Consider the following 15370-nt stretch of genomic DNA (forward strand, 5'->3'; position numbering starts at 1 on the left):
TATATATATATACACTACACTCATTTGTTAGTTCTCCTTTGAAATAATAATTTCCACCAATTCCCATTTTTAGACAGACAAAAAAAGCGATCCATTAAAATAAAATAGTATGAACTAAGTAAATTAGATAAAACACTCCATTTCTCATTTACGAGATCTCCATAAGTAAATTCTTTTCAAGTTTTAAACAACTATTCTCTCTTGTTGAAGGGATCTATGAGAAGAATATAGCTTTTTCTTATTTTGTCATTTTTTAAGATTAATAACTTTTTTATGTATTATTTTTTTATTCCGTTGTTGACATTAAAGAGTGAAAATGGAATGGATAAAGGTGGAAAATAGAATCTTAAAATTTTCTTTGAGATTTGAAGAGATTTTTGTGTGCCAGTTTTTTTTTCCTGGTAAAATTTGGTTTAAAAAAGAAAAAGGAAGAGGTAATGGAGAGAGAATAAATCAATTGAAAATTGCAGCAGAAGAAAGAAGATTGAGGGAGAAGGGTTTGCCATGTAGCAATTTTGTGGGATCCACAGTTAAGTTTAACAAAAAGTATCACTTGTATAGTTAGTTTTAGGGTTAAAGATCAAAATGGTCATATTTTTATATACATTAAGGACTATTTTAGTAAGATAATATATATAAAGGACCAAGAATGTTCAAGCCCCATACATCAAGGACCATTTTGGTCGTTTTCTCAATGATATTGTATGGTAATGTTATATAGAGACAAGCAAATGCAGGATTTGAACTTTATGGGAACGAGTTCAAGATTCTATCACATTTCATTTGATTTACTAGGTTCGACATCAATTATTTGTAGTGCCTTTTTTGGTGAATGTTTTACACATGTACAAAGTTCGAACCAAAAATTCTAGTCTAATTTTTGTTTTTTCTATTTTTTAGAGAAAAAAAACTTGGAAGATTACTATTTCTTTTTAGTATTAATATTATTCCTTTGTAATGCAATAAATATGTCTTTAAGGTTTATTTAACTTCATTTACGGTTAATGACGGAACTTAAATACTCCATAAGTGTAATTAGAGTGCAAGAAGAGAGACACAAAGAATAAGCTTATTATATTCTCCAAGATAGAAAAATTGATCACCATGGAGAATAATTAGCAAGGCAACTTGAGGAATCCAATGAAGACATAAATTAGTGATGAAATATTTTTTTTAAAATACTATAGAATATAACCTCCTTTTATTTGTTTGCAAAGAACATTTAATGGAACGTGATAACACTAATCCTCATATGTTGAAAGTATTCGTACTATGCTGAATGTTTACATTAAATCAATGAATGCATGACATGTATATAAATATATTAATCACTTAACCATATGATTAATTAACGCATATATTAACTCCATTAGATCACTTAACTACGATAAGTTACATCAATTTGGTATGCACATAAGTATCTATCATTCCAATATTCGTGTATAATTCACATTACTTTACTACCTATAAGAAATAATACGTAGCATAAAACATAATTTTGTACATTCCCAAATTTTAATTGCTTTAATAACTGTTAGTTGTTTTTTATCCACTCTTTTTTTTTTAGTTCAGATATGAAAATAAATTGTTCATAAACTGTAGTTGATTAGACATAGTGTTCTGCTCCTTCAGTTTTGCAGGCGTTTATTCACCTACACTGATTCCCACATCGAAAGAAACAAATGAGTAGACAGTAGACAGGTGCTATAAGTGGATAGACCCATTAACATTTTAAAGCATACCTTTCTCGGCCTTTTGGCTAAGATCAAGTGTAGTATCTGTTCTTATCAGTTTAATATCTGATATGTGGACCATCGGTCCACACGATATTAACTCAATTTTTTAAGGGGGAGAGTCCATCAAGGTAGCTTGCTACCTGGGCTCTCGCGCGTCGCCTATGCGTTGCACTACTGCATGGGCCTGGCGCACCCCACCAAATCAAGTCCAAGTTTTCCAATCTTCTAATTGTTGGCTTCATGTTGTTTGAGGCCCAATACTTAAAAGACAATTTTGCATTTTGTTGTTCCATACTAATATTTGGTGTAGTACTTAAATAATAGGGAGGTGATTAATTTTTGTGAATTATAATGACATAATGTGGCATTTTTTGTGACGAATTATGAGTGTCATAAAAAATAGAGTAAATTTTAGGTTTAGCAAACATAAAAATTATATTTGTATGATAAGTTTGTATAATTGCGCTCAATAATAAACTTTATGACTATTAATCTGTATATTTCGATATACATATACATAAAAAAATATGTATTTGAGTCTATTTGTATATTTCGGTATACAAATTGGTCCTGCATTTGTATATTTCGGTGTACAAATGGGTCCTGCATTTGTATATTTCGGTATACAAATGGGTCCTATATTTGTATATTTCGGTATACAAATGGGATGGCAAAAAACATGAAATATTTGTTGCGAATTACAAATAAAAGAATCTATAGCTATAACATTTAATTTGAATTAATAGTTTGTTATTTCATACAATTCCCCCTATAAAATAGCACGGGAAAGGGTCCATCTACAATGGGACGAGGGAGTAAATGTATTATGGGCCTACTCAAGTAGGCACGACAATCTTTTGGGACATATTAAAAAGGAAAGGATGTCACATAAAGGGTATAAATAAGTCGACATTCTGTTAGGACGAATTAAAAAGGAATGAGTGTCATATAAAATGCGATGGGAAAAGGTCCCATATAAAATGAGAGGGGGGAAGTAAATGTATTTTTGGCTTACTCATGTAGGCAGGATAATCTTTTGGCACATATTAAAAAGGAGAGGGTGTCACAAAAGGTATAAAATTGAAAAATAAATACATCTGTTATAGATGAAATTGTGTTTTATGTGGTCCTACGTATGCATGTGTCTACTTGTTCAATTTTATATACAAGTTTAAGTGTCCTACGTATATTGTGCCACGTAGGACGCGTATGTTTACTTGTTCAATTTTATACAAGTTTAAATGTCTTTACGTTTGTGTCTACTTATTCAATTCTATATACAAGTTTAAGTGTCCTACGTATATTGTGCTACTTGTTCAATTTTATACAAGTTTAAATGTCTATAAGTTTAGGTGTCCTATGTGTATTGGCCACGTAGGACGCGTTTCAATTTTATACAAATTTAAGTGTCTATTTGTGCACGGGAATAGATACAGCTAAAGCCAAGTTAAAGGACATACTTATGTATAATGCCAAATATAATTGGTTAAAATTGAACACTATGTTTATAGATCTTGTTGTTGACAATTTGAACGTTGGAATGAATATTGTTGTGGCTTTGCTAATATTGTTTTCAGTAGTAATCTCCTCGGATGAATTGATTGAGTTGCTTCACTTCTCCAGTTTGTTGATCCACCACTGCTTTGACAATATCCGCCACAGAAATCATGCCTACTACCTTTCCATCGATCACTGGAACATGTCGTATGTGGTGCTCTGTGATCATAAAACATTCCATCACATTTCCTTAGAGCATCAAAGCATAACTAACTTTGCGAGTTGAGCTAATACTTACCACTCATGAGCTGCATTGCTTGGAGAATGTTTGTGTCCGATGTGACGGTAATCAGCTTGCTCTGTTGCAAAGGTAGTACTAATATTGAGCATAAAACAGAAGAGAGATGAAAAAAGTTAAAGCCAGAAAGACGATATATAGAGTACCTGCTCGGTCATAATATCTCCAACTCTTGTGTATTTAGATGATCTATCCTGTACAATTACCTTCCGCAGATAGTCTGTACTTCTCTTGTACAATGTGCATAGATGAATAAGTTCAACATTATATCTAATCGAGCAAAATGTCTATTGCTTCAAAAATTGTGTAGTAGAAACTAGAAAGTTTTGGTTAAAAAGCTGTTTGGTGCTTAGATCAATAAGTTCAACATTTGTATGTGAATTGGAAGGCATACCTCTTTCTGTTATAATTCCAGCTATCAGTTGATTCTCTCCTGGCTTTAGAACGACCAAAGACCCGATATTGTTTGCTGCCATCTACAAATTTGTCACCATCATCATATCAACATTGTTATTTGTATGTCTATAACTAAATAAAACATTCTATGGTGATGTTGAAGTTTTAAGCAACTTACTTGTTTGATGGCATCATACGCTGTGTCATTTGTTCGACAACAAAGCCATGAGTTACCTTTTTCTTCATCTTTTATCATTAGTACATCAGCAACTGTTGTATTCTCCAACCCCTTTTGCTGCATTGTGGAAGATTCTGAGACAACTATGTCATTGGCTTCCTTGCTCTGCACTGTGGGGAAGGAGATAACACGTCCAAATCTTGCGAATACTTTGTTCATCTCACTTGTGGTTTTGAATTGTGGGTGCTGTAGAATTGTAACCTTGAGCTTTTCATGGCATGATCTCACCACGCGCATAACACCTTGCATTGTGTTCCTGTCATTAAGGTACAAAACTTATATCATATTATCAAACACTTAAACATCATTTGCTTTCCAATGTTATGTTCATCAAAATGAATGTCAGTCTTATAAGGAAAGGATCCCAAAGGCCTGTTTAAGGATTCACGTGAACCTGATAACTTTTGCTCAAGTTCTGTATATATAACAAGAAACCTACTAAATTTAAACAAATATTTCTAAATCCTGGCTCCGCCTATGACTAGGTCTAACTCAAAAGTAGTACAGAAATCGAAGAACTTACCTTGAGGAAAGAATATCTTCAATTGGCAATTTTGTATCAGCTAGTGATGATTATATGCTCAAGCAAGAAAGTCACAAGAGAAGTATGAGTACTCTCCTTTAGTGATTTATATGAATTCCATTTTTGTGTTCTTTGCTTGAACTACTAAATCTGGAAAATATTTAACGCGAATTTTGCTTCTAATGCTTTGCTTCTTGTAAAAGTCATCAACTATTTAATAGGAAAATTTAACTTAGTTTCTTCCCTTAACCTTTTCCTTTGCCTCATGCCAAGATATTCTTTGACAAGGCAATTAAAATATGTTCATATTTTTAAGTAGATTATGCTAAATGCACATAGAATAAACAAAATTTGAGATGCTAACCTTAATCATAAGGCAATTGAACATTATTATTGATTGCCTGTAGTGAGGGGAAAGAGCTAAAGGTAAAGGTGAGAAGGCAAGTTAAGACATTACATGTTCTAAGGTATCAAAAACAAACCTTTTATATATTGATGCATTTTGGTAGTTGGATATCATCATTCACCAGATAATTGAACAGTAAAGTTTTTATTTGCTTCATAAGATTTGTTCTTTGTAAAATGGATAGAAGATCAACATTTCGATTACGCTTTCCTTGGTCTTCTGCATCTGAACCTGAACCTGCAACCAAACCAGCCACTCAGCCTAATACCAAATCTACTGGTTCTAGTCGAACAACTCGTCAGGGGACGAGATCACAGCCTTCCAGCAGCACTAGATCCAAAAATAGCCCTTCCTCTAGTCCTGCAAATGAAAACTCAACTCCAAAGCAGCCACCAAGTTCCACAACAACCGCGATATCTGGAAAGCCTTCTTCACCACCAAAAGCGCCTAGCCAGCCCACCACCACGAGCACAAGCGCTTTACCTGAAACTCTAACAACTCCCCCTCAACCTTCAGCTGAAAACAAAGCTTCTATCCAGTCCACCACAAATACAAGCCCTTTACCTGAAACTAGCCCAGTTCTTCCTCAATCTTCATCTGAAAACAAAGCTCCTATTGAGTCCTCTACCACAAACACTAAACCAACAAATGGTCCAGCTAGCCTGAAATCTGAAACTCAAACCCCTACATCCATAATATCTCAGACACCACAATCGAGTCCTCCAGGAGTTGCTCCCTCCATAACTGAGTCTCAACCCTTAATACCGTCTCAAGAAGATCAAAGCATCACTTTTAAACCAACTTCACCATCTCCATCCCCGTCTCGTCCAGCTCCTCAATCACAAGAAATGAGTCAAAAATCCTCCCCAACAAGCAACGGTCCTCAGGTCCTTTCAACTGACCAACTTACCCCAAAGGCAGTTAGCACTGCGAGCGGCCAGACTTCTTCAAATCCATCTGATATAACCTCTCAAATGCAACCGAACAATCAGACAATTTCCCAGCCAACATCTCCACCAAAACAATCACAAGACAGCTCAGAGATTTCTCCCAAATCCACCGAAACACTACCATCAAACTCTGAAAAAGAACCAATGCCCGCAACAGTTAAGCCTCAATCAGAACAAATGGAGCTTCCCAAGAAAGAAGCCATATCTGACACATTAACTGAAGCAAAAGATAAGTCACCTGAAAATGTAAAACCTTCAGATTCTTCAAGAATCACTAGTGAACCTAAGACAGCCAGGCCGTTGGAGACAAACATCCCGGAAACTAAAGAAGTGAAGGAAGTAGTGCAACAGACCACGGATCCAGACATTGTGTTTCAATCAAAGCAAGCATATACAGAGAAGCAAGCCAATTCTGATAATGATCAAATTCGGGTGAACCGTGTCTCTAATGGAAAACAGACAAGAACAATTTCAGCTGAACCAGATATACCCCTTAACAAAGAGGTAAAAGATAACATCTCAAAGTTTATTAATAGGATGACAGTTGGAGATGGCAAGCAAAAATTGGAAGAGGGGCCGGTGAGCGTAATCACCCTTGCAGGGGATAACAGAGGAGCATCTATGCAACTTAGTTCAAACTCATCAAGAAAAGGAAAGGCAGTTCACATTCACAGAGGCTACAAACTGAATGCAGATGAAAGTGCCGATGCAACCACAGATGCAGAGGGAACTTCAAAGGGAAAACAGACAAACGATGCAAGGACGATGAAAGATCAAGAACTAGAGGCATACATGAACTGCAATGTGCAGGGGCTCAACAACTCAATTACATTTGACAGTACTATTGAGGGGAAAAATCCAGGTATACATATGACATTCCCTCGTATGCCTTCCGAACCACCAAAAACAAGTGAGAAAACTGGACTGTTTGAGGCACACAAGACCGAATATAATGTTACCCGTGCTCAGAAACATACATACAAGCCAACAATCAAAAGAAGATGTCTCGAAGGGCTTTTCGTTGAACCAAGTGATTCTGATTCAGCCAACCCTGAAAAACCTCGGAAACATGGCTGCCATGTTGGCGGTAAGAAGAAGAGAGACAACGATATTGACATTCTTTGAAACTAATGCATGTAATTAATGAAAGTTAACATATCATTCTATACATTTTCAATAAGATCTGCTGAAAGCAATTGTAACAGAGATGTAAATGATCAATAAAACATGATATCCATGACATGTGAAGGACCTTAATCTCATGGATAGTTGTTTTCAGTGTCATTGCCTTCCCTCGATAACTCATTTACTGACTAATAATCATGGAATCAAATTCATGACGAAGAACAGATTAAACAAGTTATGTTGAACTAACAAAAGGAACATCAAAGCATACATTTCACGCTTTTGAATGTGCAAAAGATCGCACCCAAGGGTGTGTCCTGGTGATCAATGAAGCGAGATAAGAACTATGAGGTCTCAAGTTCAAATTCCAGTGTAGACAAAAATACTAGGTGATTTCTTTCCATCTGTCCTACATTTCATGGACAGAGTTACCTGGTATGTGTTGCTCGTAAGTAGTCTCCAATTTTGCACCATTTTACCTATAGCTTTGATCTCAATATTCGAATTCTCAGGACAACTCAAAAAGGTTAACATCATCATTGGAAATCAACAAGTTTAGATAAAACGTGGAATTAAAGCGTTAACAATGAATTTCAGCATTTTGATTTCGAATTATAGTACCAAAAAAATGCCAAATTTAACATTCTCAACCTTCAATTTTTGTTCTAATGTAATGTTGGAGTTTAATAGTTTGTCTTTCATAACGAGAGATCAAGCCAAGTGTATTGGATGAACATGTTCTTGTGCAATAGCTCGCAAATTACAGAAGATATGAATCTAATTGTGTAAATCAGATGTGACGAGTTCAAGTGAAAGGAAGAGATGCAAACCACATAGAAAATGACTAATTATGAAATATTCATGCTACATCAACTCATTCACCCTTGCCAAACGCGATTCACATCTATATAGATTACGTATGGCAAATGCAATTCATAAGTCACGTATGACAATGCAATTAATAAGTCAATGTTGGATATGATGTTGCTATCTCTATACATTTTTTAGTAAATTACTGTCTTTTTAGAGTCAAATATAGTTTTTTGTTAGTTGAAAAATTAAGAAATGTCTTGACTTGTGATCGTGACTAATCAAATATAATAATAACATTTAATGATATATATAGTTAAACCGTTGAAGTTAGATGACCTATTGTCTAATGTTTTGTAGATAAATTTTATGTCATTTTCTTTAATTTTCCATTATAGAATTAAATGTTTTTGAGTTTTAATAGTGCGTATCCAATGGCGCGCCACATATACTTGAGGGTGTCCGTGACATAGTTAAGTAAAAATATATTCATATGTATATATATTACATATTGACACTCCTTGATTTTTACGTGATTTTACTTTTTATATTTTCATGTGTCCTTCTTCTTTTTTCCTTTTCTTTTTACTATGATTTATAGAAATGTTATGTTTGTAGAGCTTTGAGCAGGTAACGAAGGTTACGTTTATCCACTTATTTAATAAAATGATGTTGACCAAATAAAATTTAGAAAAATATATATGAATTTTATTTAACATCCACAGAATTGAAAATACGTTTTAGCCTTTAGGTCGAGAGTCATTGGTTACCAAACGCAGAACAAAAATATTTTATTAATATTTCGTTAATTACAACTTTTAAATAATATATAGAATATGATACTTACCTACCATAATATAACTAAACTACCTCATGCCGAATGTGTATATTGACAACTTTAATTTAACTAGTTTTTCGACACGTGTGTTGCACGTGATTACCAATTCAAAAAATATATATTATAGTAAATATATTGCTTATTTAAGTGAAGATTTGAATAATAAGTTTTGCACAAAATAATATTAAAGATTTTTTTGTGAATGTTAAATGTGGATCGGCATATCTCTTATTCACGCGAATCTATAAAGATAGTCATGAATGGAAAGTTTTATTAGTTAAATGCAATAACTCATATATTTATTTTAATTTGATGAGCTAGGTTTAATCATTTATTTAGTCGTATCTCATTAATATTACGTTATAGACAATATTTGTTGTGTATTTTTCTTGTCATCTAACCAGATATGTTTTGCACGTGTATTCCACGTTAAACTATTTAGATGTCATGTGAACATGTGAAGAGAACAACTACATATTATTTTTTAGAATTAATCTTTGTATATTAATTTTTTTTTATATAAGTTATAACATAATAGATGATGTTCTTGTTGTTGGCTCTCATATTTGACTTCTCGATTGACTGTATACATAAATTAAAGATAGTTATTTAATTGTCCATAGTTAACAGAGAAAGGTTTCCTTTTTTACCGGAAAAACTAAAAATTAAAATTAAAGAAAATATTCTATTTGTTAATTTTTTTTTTTTTTTTTATTTTTTTTTTGCTGTTCTTGTTGTTGGCTCTCATATTTGACTTCTCGATTGACTGTATACATAAATTAAAGATAGTTATTTAATTGTCCATAGTTAACAGAGAAAGGTTTCCTTTTTTACCGGAAAAACTAAAAATTAAAATTAAAGAATATATTCTATTTGTGAATTTTTTTTTTTTTTTTTACTTAAATGAAATGCTTATTTTGGAAAGTTGAAGTGTTTGATCAAAGTTTTTTAGAAAATAATTAAGTGTTGTTACATAAGCAAAAGTCGTTTTGCAGAAGTTAAAAAGCATAACCCCACCCACCCATCCTTCCAAATACTTTTGTTATCTTTGTCAAATATAAATTATTATTTCATATAATTTGCCAAATGTATTTTCAAATCTTTTTTCAAAAAATACTTCTGATAAATAATGTACTTTTTTCGTCAATGCCTTATTTTCAAAATAAGCAAATTGAAAGTCAAACAAGCTTAAATCGATTACTAATACAGTAATATAAACAAAATAAAAATGTAGCCCGCGTTTAATTTATTTAAAAGGCAACCCCAAAGATTTGTACCAAAAGCAATTAGTGGTAATTAACCATCGAATAACTTTTAATACATTCAAAAGTTGACTTTTTTTACAAGTCGTTCAACCCTTGACCAGTCAAACATTTTATTTATTTTTTCATTCTAAAATTGAATGCCTAAAGAATTAAGGTAATTTTCCACTATACATAATATATAAGTTGTGCAGCACGTACTTATACAGTTATACTTCAAATTAAATTAGGCAATTCAAATCGTTATAAACTTTATAATATAAAGTATAAACGGCGCCAAATTTTAGATGTGCAAATTAACTGATATAATATAAACAACCTTTTTTTTCCCGCCTACTTCTCCTAATTGCTAACTTCCCTAGTCCCCACTTTAATCAAACTGCCATATAATTTTATTTTATTTTTTCAAAAATAAAGTTTTAGTATCTACTACAAATTTATGACAGAACAGAGTTGTTCGGATGGTAAGCATCTGTAAGAATCACTGACGAAGCAAAAAGGTGAGAGCTCCTACGAGGATTTTTAAAAAAAACATGTAATTTATTTTATTTTATTTGTGCCATGTGTTTTTATTTATCAAGTTTGGCATGGAGAAAAACATGGTCATATTCAAGTTAATGGAGAAATATCAGAATTTTGAACTACTTTATTTTCAAGAAAACCTGTTGAAAATTGACCTTGCCTATGTGGTCATTGTCCACTATGTCTATATATATATATACACACATATAGAAGGTTATTATTCAATTGTCTTAAAGTTACATTTCTCAAAGTTCTAAAATTCTTTTTCCTAAGTTTGAGTTTCTAGGTGGACTCAAAAGTTTCGATCAGAAAATTATATCGTGCATATAGAGAAAAATCAAAAATTCTTTTTGTGCACATATATATTGTTGAATTTTCTAGCGTAGCGGATAAAGGTAATTCAAAAAGTATTTCGGAATAAAAATTACCTCTTCTCTTCTTCTAATTTTAAATTGTATCATGCTTGTTTCTACTTATGCGACAAGGAATTTCATTTTATTTTTGTCTATTAATACTTCATATTCAATTCCACGAAAAATGCAAGAAGTTTATAACTTTCTTAATTCATTTTCACTTTTGTATCGCAGGTATATCAAAATTTTTGACTTTGTCACTATTATTCAAGATATGGCTTTATTTCACGGGTACACTTCAATAATTACAACTGTTCTATTAGCTACGAGTTATTTAGTGATTTTTTCCGAAGCTACGACGACATCATCAAGTCAATTGTCAAGTGCAATTTTGATAATAGTAGATCAATCTGGTAATGGTGATTACAAGAAAATACAAGATGCAATTGATGCAGTGCCTTCAAAGAATACACAACATGTATTTATTTTGGTAAAGCCTGGTGTTTATACAGAAAAAGTTGTTGTTCCAAGTGACAAGCCATTTATAACAATTAGTGGGAGAAAAACAACAGTCAAAAATACTATAATTACTGGAAGTGATTATGGAGATATATTCAAATCTCCTACTTTCACTGTTTTTGCTTCTGACTTTGTGGCTAGATACCTTACAATTCAGGTATGTTGCATAATTTATTTATTTTTATGGTCGCGATCATTATTTCTTTTTTCTTGAGTCAAAAATCTATCAGAAACAGTCTCTTTACCTTGAAGTAGGGGTAAGGTCTGTGTACGTTTTACCCTGTGTAGACCCCACTATGTGAATTTGTTGTTGATCATTTAATGGTAGTTTAATTTATCCATTATAAGCTAACATGTTTATAAGGTTACTTTGTTTAGGTAATAAAATTAGTACTGAAAACATGCTCAATTTTCTCATGTTTCATTGGATGAATAATCCGTTCATTTTGTTTTCAACCTATTTTGACCCGCTAATGCAATTTATCCAAAATAGCCAACCTATTTTGACCAACCTAACTAAGGCAAGTAGCTTTTGAGCTGACGATTCTTAAATCAATCTATTTTGATCTGCTCAAATTCAATCTAGCCCGCTTATTTGACACTCAAATTAAAGTGTAGCAATTGGCTTCTTGACTAATTAAATTTTTTTTATGTTAATTAATAGAACACATATGGAAGTGGAGAAAAAGCAGTAGCATTGAGGGTGGAAGGAGATAAAGCAACCTTTCTGGGTTGTAGAATTATGTCTCATCAAGACACATTACTTGATGATGTTGGTAGACATTATTATAAAAATTGTTATATTGAAGGGGACACTGATTTCATATGTGGAAATGCTGCTTCTCTATTTGAGGTAACATAAACATACATTATATACTCGATATTTACATCAAATCAATTATCTGTCATATATGTTATTTATCACTTAACCATAATTGACCCGTTGTTTTTTTTATTGGGGGTAGAAATGTCATTTGCATTCGCTTTCGCAATCGAATGGGGCTATAACAGCACACCATAGGCAATCACCTCAAGAGAATACAGGTTTCACTTTCTATGGATGTAAGATTACTGGAGTAAAGAGTGCAATTCTTGGGAGGCCATGGGGTGCTTATGCTAGGGTTGTATTTGCTCAAACTTACATGTCAAGTGTTATACTTCCCAATGGTTGGGAAGATTGGAATGACTCCTCTAGACAAAGGTACATATATCGATTTAACTTATAAGCATCGACAATCTATAGAATCTGTATACTATTACTGTATTTTAACTTGTTGTAGCATGTACAACTATAAACAATAACTAAACCTAAGTTCCAAGAAAGTTAGTGGCGTCTACAAGACTAAAACCTACTCGATGTCACCTATATGAATCTTTTTCCTCCATTATCCCTTTTTATTTTACTAATTCCGTATTTATTCCAAGAAAATGTAAGTCTTTCGAGACAATTTCCTTTCATGTTATTTTAGGTTCGCCTCCTTCCTTTTTTCTTTTCTTTTTTTTAGGGGAAGGGGAAATAGGGAGGGGATTATTATGAACCCTCACCAACAAAGTGAGAGTTCAGGTAGCCAACCAAATGAACTATTAAGATTTCCCGTCTCATTCCCTTTTACACCATTGGTCGTTCAAACTTATGCATCCTAGGTCTATGCAAGATATGACTAGACTATCACCAGCGATAGACCTTTTCTCATTTTATCCTCAACGTATGCTAGCTACTAACTTATGCATCCCTAGGTGATCTATGCAAGATATGATTAGACTATTGCAAGCGATCGGCCTTTTCTCATTTTATCCTCAATGTATGCTAGTTACTACTTGCACCTTCTAGCGAATATAATCATTTTTAATTTTTGACATTGGTATGTTAATATTTTGGTAACAGGACATCATATTTTGCTGAGTACAAGTGTTATGGGCCAGGTGCAAGTTCTAATAATAGGGTAGATTGGTTAAGGACTTTGTCTAGTGAAGAAGATGTGCCCTACTTGAAGGAAAGTATTATGGGCCCAAAAAGTTGGACTAGGTCCAAGCCCACACATTTGACACCTTTATCTAAAGTCAACTCCAACAGATTCAACAAAAAGAGAAGCAGCCCATGAAACTTAAAAATATTACTGTAGTATTTTATACTATGTATTTGTTTTATTAAAAAAATGGGTAGTTTAGTTATTATTTGAACCCTCTACAAATATGACCAATGTTTTAGTGAAGACACAAAAGATCTTGGATTTATTATGTAGAGAGAGTGATCTATCTATTAAAAGATTAATGTAATCAAATTCTTGTTCTTAAACAAAGTATACTTGTCAACTTTTATCTTATTTTTAGACGGATGATAAAATTAGCCCATAAAAATATGATTCGTTCTGATTAATCGTTCAGGGCAGGTATTTTCATAGCAAATTAATTTAGGCGTCATTCAAAGCTGAAGATGGATGGTACTTATCATTCGAACAACCTTCTTTTATCGTGAACGCTATATCAGCTAACAAAAAGATATAATCCTAAATTTTAATTATTTTTACATATACAAATGGGAATTGGATGCCAGGCATGCTGGGGGATAAAAAATGACATTTAAAAGTAACAAAGCAAACTTTGATGTTGATAATGTTTTCTTTTTTTCTATTAGATAATAATATCCAAGTTTCATGTTGTCCAATTCCAAGTTTAATCCAAATTCCACAGAAACTAATTAATCTTCGAGAACATTTAATCAAACACCTTTGGCCCATAATTTAATTTGTTAAGAGTTCAAACCTCAAATTCCTAATACGAAAGTTTAACTTATTTTTCAAAACTTTCTATATATTAAACTTAGAAAAATCGTCTTAGCATTTCTTTCTAAGTAAAAGATACGTTTGCTACTTTTATCATACGTAGATTCTAAATTTGGGGTTAGTTTAATTTGTTAAAGAGTACATAGTACATACATTTAAAAGTATGTTTGCTCAAATTTTTAAATTAAAAATACTTTCTTAATAATAATTTATATCGAATTAATTAATTTAAAACTAACATTCGTAAATATAATAATTAATGTTTGGCTAAAGTAAAAGTACTTAGCCTAAAAGGAATTATTTTAATTTTTGAAAAATATTTTTAAACTGCTTTTCAAAAGCAATTTAATTGTTATTTTATTTTTAAAAAAAATAAAAAAATCTAACTTGACTAGGATAAGAATAGAGATAAATTATCTGACGTGACAACTTAGTGGACATACTAATCCATCATGTATATAAGATATTTTCATTTTCTCTATATTTTTTATTATCTTGTATGCATATCCTGTGGGCGGCTAAAAGAAATCCAGGCACTATTAATAGTTATTTCTAACGCTCCACGGCAGCGGTGAGACTATTTTATCCTTAATAATCTTTAATAAGAGGTTTCACTTTTTGTGGGAGTGTCATTCCCGACTGAGCTTATGGTGCGCAATTCAAATCTAATTAAAATTCTAATACCAGCTCTAAACACTGAGTTGAAAATCAAAAAACTAATAGTTATTTCTACTGTCCCAATTTATATACTATAGTTTGAATTTCAACGTTCAAATTATTTTATTTTGATTAAGCATTTAAATATATAATTTCTAATATTATTAAAAAATAATTTATTTATTTATAAACTATATAAAACTATTATGATTATAAGTAAAAAAAAAAAAAATTTAAATATTTTTTAAATATATAAATAAATCACGATCAAAGTATTTCTTTTTTAATTTTCGAAATCCGATATATATCAAGGCACTATAAACTATAAAGAAACCATATAACGGGCACGTTGGTGGATCAGCCAAAACCAGAATCAAGACATGTGCCGCCTGCTATTAAAGTAGCTCCCCGGGGAACCTTCTTTCATTTGAATTTCCTGTTTAACTAGTCAGCCTCT

The 15370-nt window shown here is 32.2% G+C and overlaps 3 protein-coding genes across 3 annotated transcripts; 2 read left to right on the forward strand and 1 right to left on the reverse strand.

The window, feature by feature from the left end:
- Positions 1-3185: 3185 nt before the first annotated feature.
- Positions 3186-4867, reverse strand: LOC102597491 (CBS domain-containing protein CBSX3, mitochondrial-like). Its single transcript, XM_006342157.2, has 6 exons — positions 4689-4867; positions 4106-4421; positions 3926-4007; positions 3678-3751; positions 3532-3592; positions 3186-3452 (listed from the first exon to the last, which is right to left on the reverse strand). The coding sequence occupies exons 2-6, from the start codon at positions 4412-4414 to the stop codon at positions 3310-3312; spliced, it is 669 nt and encodes a 222-aa protein (XP_006342219.1). The 5' UTR covers positions 4415-4421; positions 4689-4867; the 3' UTR covers positions 3186-3309.
- Positions 4868-5202: 335 nt separating this feature from the next.
- Positions 5203-7290, forward strand: LOC107059668 (flocculation protein FLO11-like). The gene has a single exon (XM_015306401.1). The coding sequence runs from the start codon at positions 5271-5273 to the stop codon at positions 7167-7169; it is 1899 nt and encodes a 632-aa protein (XP_015161887.1). The 5' UTR covers positions 5203-5270; the 3' UTR covers positions 7170-7290.
- Positions 7291-10844: 3554 nt separating this feature from the next.
- LOC102597806 (putative pectinesterase 11) lies at positions 10845-13768 on the forward strand. The gene is made up of 5 exons (XM_006342158.2): positions 10845-10996; positions 11189-11630; positions 12138-12326; positions 12439-12674; positions 13359-13768. The coding sequence occupies exons 2-5, from the start codon at positions 11229-11231 to the stop codon at positions 13573-13575; spliced, it is 1044 nt and encodes a 347-aa protein (XP_006342220.1). The 5' UTR covers positions 10845-10996; positions 11189-11228; the 3' UTR covers positions 13576-13768.
- Positions 13769-15370: the final 1602 nt, after the last annotated feature.

The sequence above is a fragment of the Solanum tuberosum genome, unplaced genomic scaffold, assembly GCF_000226075.1.
Source record: "Solanum tuberosum cultivar DM 1-3 516 R44 unplaced genomic scaffold, SolTub_3.0 scf00032, whole genome shotgun sequence".
Taxonomy (NCBI): Eukaryota; Viridiplantae; Streptophyta; class Magnoliopsida; order Solanales; family Solanaceae; genus Solanum; species Solanum tuberosum.

Bases quoted from the DNA above. Each gene is read 5' to 3' on its own strand.
- LOC102597491 (XM_006342157.2), bottom strand. From the start codon at position 4,414: ATGCAAGGTGTTATGCGCGTGGTGAGATCATGCCATGAAAAGCTCAAG. The intron at 4,008-4,105 runs GTAAGTTGCTTA...ACAAATTTGTAG, and splicing joins CGTATGATGCCATCAAACAA to ATGGCAGCAAACAATATCGG. The intron at 3,453-3,531 runs GTAAGTATTAGC...TTATGATCACAG, and splicing joins AGCAATGCAGCTCATGAGTG to AGCACCACATACGACATGTT.
- LOC102597806 (XM_006342158.2), top strand. From the start codon at position 11,229: ATGGCTTTATTTCACGGGTACACTTCAATAATTACAACTGTTCTATTA. The intron at 11,631-12,137 runs GTATGTTGCATA...GTTAATTAATAG, and splicing joins CTAGATACCTTACAATTCAG to AACACATATGGAAGTGGAGA. The intron at 12,675-13,358 runs GTACATATATCG...TTTTGGTAACAG, and splicing joins AATGACTCCTCTAGACAAAG to GACATCATATTTTGCTGAGT.
- LOC107059668 (XM_015306401.1), top strand. From the start codon at position 5,271: ATGGATAGAAGATCAACATTTCGATTACGCTTTCCTTGGTCTTCTGCA.